Here is a 2,981-nt window from a genome sequence, read left to right as displayed (position 1 = left end):
ATACTTTCCGTACCCACTGTATATATATATATATATATTAGTGCTTTCCAAATAGTAAACAGTTATTTTTATCGTATTTATATACTATTATAGTATATTCATGTTTTAAATGAGAATTTTTATATATTTTCATTTTTGATATGTGCATTTTAGTTTTTTTGTCATTTAGTGATGCCATTTACTTTTTTTGCAAGCTTTTTTAGTTTTTTTAAGTTCAAGTTTAAATCTGAACTTATTAATTTAAGCCACTTTCCATATAGTTGGTTAATTCCGAACTTTATTTCAATTACTTAAAATGATTTTTAATCGTTTTAGTTCATAACACCGGCCCTAAGTAATAGAAAGTTGCATAGTGAACAGTTTTCTAGTTATGCTCTTCTGTAAAATATTTCATTGTTTTTTTATTTTGTAGAAAAATAAACTAGATAAATAAACCATTGAGATGTTTGATTTGAAAACAAATTGGTCTTTTGAGTTGGTTTTTTTAATCCACCAGAACCAGATCAAATGGATTCAAAAATCAGTCTGTCTTTATTATTTCAGATGTGACCAGCGACAGCAGTGTGGATGCAGCAGTGCAGTCAGTGGAATCCATTGTGGGCACTGATGGTTTGAACTGCTTAATTAATAATGCGGCGATTAACATGACATCTGAACTGGACACGGTCACTCGAGATGCCATGATGAAAACCTATGAGAGTAACACAGTGGCTCCTCTTTTTGTGACCAAGGTAATATGACTGGATTAATTACCATCCAAAGGCGACTATAATCTTTCTTAACGGTATTTCATTTTCAGTATTTATTTATTTGAATACCCCATGATCTTTTTCAGGCTTTCCTGCCATTGTTGAGAAGGGCGGCAGCTGAAGGCAGTGACATGGGAATCCAGAGAGCCGCGGTGATCAATGTGTCGTCCGTCCTGGGATCAGTGCAGCTCAACTGGGGCGAGGGGGCGAGCTACAAGAGTTATGCATACAGGGCATCTAAGGTAAAACACCTGTTTAGTTGCTTTGTGGGAAAAATTATGAACTTCTATATACTTAACTTAGATTTTTGACATTCTAGAGCGCCTTGAATATGGTTACAAGGTGTTTGGCTATGGATCTGGAAGCTGAGAAGATCTTATGCGTCGCCCTTCACCCTGGTTGGGTGCGCACTGATATGGGCGGACCAACGGTGAGTCTAAATGTATTTTTATTTTTTATTAGTTGTCTTGATAAAAATGGCGTTTTAACCCATTTTCTTGCATTTGAAGGCACCTTTGAGCCCAGAGGAGAGCATATCATCAGTGTTGTCTGTCATTTCTGGATTAACGGAGAAACATCATGGTGGCTATGTGGACTACACTGGGAAAGGCTTACCCTGGTGATTTCCATATTGTGTGTCACACTGTCCGAGTGCCAGATGACCAGAGAAACAGCCTGCCGTATTAATTATTCATGTTTCCTACTGACCAAGAAGTAAAATAGTGAAGTAACCTTTGGTCTTTGGAGAATTGAATTGTTATGAAAGGTTACAGGGGTGTGTTTATACTTTGTCATGGTTATTGCCTTTTCTATAAATATAAAATAAAAGATAATAAGACAGACAGTAAGGTGAGTCGAATGCCATTTATGAGTTTTATTTTTTGAATCCATCTCCACACCAGCCGTCAAGTGATTCTGACAGATTAAAGTTGCGTGGTGATATTGAGAGTTTAGCGTGTCGAGAACAGTGCGGTGGAGAAGACGCTGAACGTTAATACAGCCTCTGAGAGCGAGTTCAGCCGGGTGCGGTGGAGGTCACGGTGCCAGTGCTGGATTCGGTCAAAATTAGGCTTGACTTGTTTCCTCTGACGTGAGCGAGGAAGGCAGACTGTCGAGAGCTCCGATTTCTGCAGGGTGAAGTAAGTAGAAATGTGAAAATTAGAACAACTCACTTTCTTGCAGTCAAATTAAGCTCTTATTTGCCTTAAACCTACAGAGATGGTTATTCAGAATTGCACGGTATATACATTGCTTGTCTTTTATGTGTCCGTTTATTAATATTTTGATGGTTTCGTTTACTAGTAGAAGTCAGAGTTGAATTCTAAATGTATTAATTTAACTTTGCTTTGGAATTTGAAATGAATTGGTCAAGGCTAACAGGACACATTTGTATTTAAGCTGGAATGACTGGATTGAATGGTTAACAGTAACACAGCAGATGAATTTCAATAGGCCAACACAACAACAAAAAAAATGACCGAAAACTGAAAACATCTTTGGGGTTTCCTTCGTTATTTGAAGGTTTTTTTTTTTTTTTCAATTTTTGTTTCTTAAAAAATAAACAAAATACAGTCAAAATTTTTTTAAAAAACAGTAGTATTGCCAAATATCATTACAATTTAAAATGAAAATAAAAATAATAAATAAAATAATTTTATTTAATATTTCAGAATAAAAATAAAATGAATAAAAAATTAAATAAAATCAAAAGGGGCTGATATATATATATATATATATATATTAGTCTCTTTTGATTAATATAATGCATCTTTGCTGAATAAAAGTATTTATTTAAAAATGTTCGACTAATTTAATACTATATACTGTATATATAGTATTCAATTATAGTAGTACTATATACTTATATAGTATTAAATTGTATAGTACTATATACTACTAAAATTTAATAGTATATATATATTTATATACTATACTAACTATACTCCCAGCAATTTGAAGTTGATATATCTTTATTTTAGTTTCATAAATCTGATTAAAAAATCTCTAATCAAATAACAACTGCACTTACCTTTTAATTTGAGATATGAAAGAAAGTCTATAATAGTGTGGACCATATCCTCATCTGCTATCCTCAGAGCTGCTAAAAAGCAGAAACAAGATTTTATAGGGTCATTCTCGGTTATTATTTTACTTCCGAAGCCTTGCCACAACATCTGTGAAAGTACATTAACGATAAATGAATAGTGTAATCAACTTCCTAGCCTTTAAGAG

General features: G+C 33.6%; 1 protein-coding gene and 1 long non-coding RNA gene across 2 annotated transcripts; one reads left to right on the top strand and one right to left on the bottom strand.

Annotated features, from left to right (window-relative positions):
• Positions 1-496: 496 nt before the first annotated feature.
• Positions 497-1,593, top strand: LOC107749675 (C-factor-like; the record flags this gene model as incomplete). The annotated part of the gene is made up of 4 exons (XM_016564824.1): positions 497-731; positions 836-991; positions 1,069-1,179; positions 1,259-1,593. Coding segments are annotated over 4 exons (616 nt in total), but the record flags the coding sequence as incomplete, so codon positions are not given.
• A 6-nt stretch (positions 1,594-1,599) lies between these two features.
• Positions 1,600-2,852, bottom strand: LOC107749676 (uncharacterized). The gene is made up of 2 exons (XR_001641067.1): positions 2,779-2,852; positions 1,600-1,876 (listed from the first exon to the last, which is right to left on the bottom strand). It is a non-coding gene; the product is annotated as an uncharacterized LOC107749676 (long non-coding RNA).
• Positions 2,853-2,981: the final 129 nt, after the last annotated feature.

The sequence above is a fragment of the Sinocyclocheilus rhinocerous genome, unplaced genomic scaffold (assembly GCF_001515625.1).
Source record: "Sinocyclocheilus rhinocerous isolate Xijiao unplaced genomic scaffold, SAMN03320098_v1.1 scaffold38833, whole genome shotgun sequence".
In the NCBI taxonomy this organism is placed as follows: Eukaryota; Metazoa; Chordata; class Actinopteri; order Cypriniformes; family Cyprinidae; genus Sinocyclocheilus; species Sinocyclocheilus rhinocerous.
The sequence above is the reverse complement of the archived record's forward strand: the minus strand, read 5'-3'. Positions and strand labels throughout refer to the sequence as shown.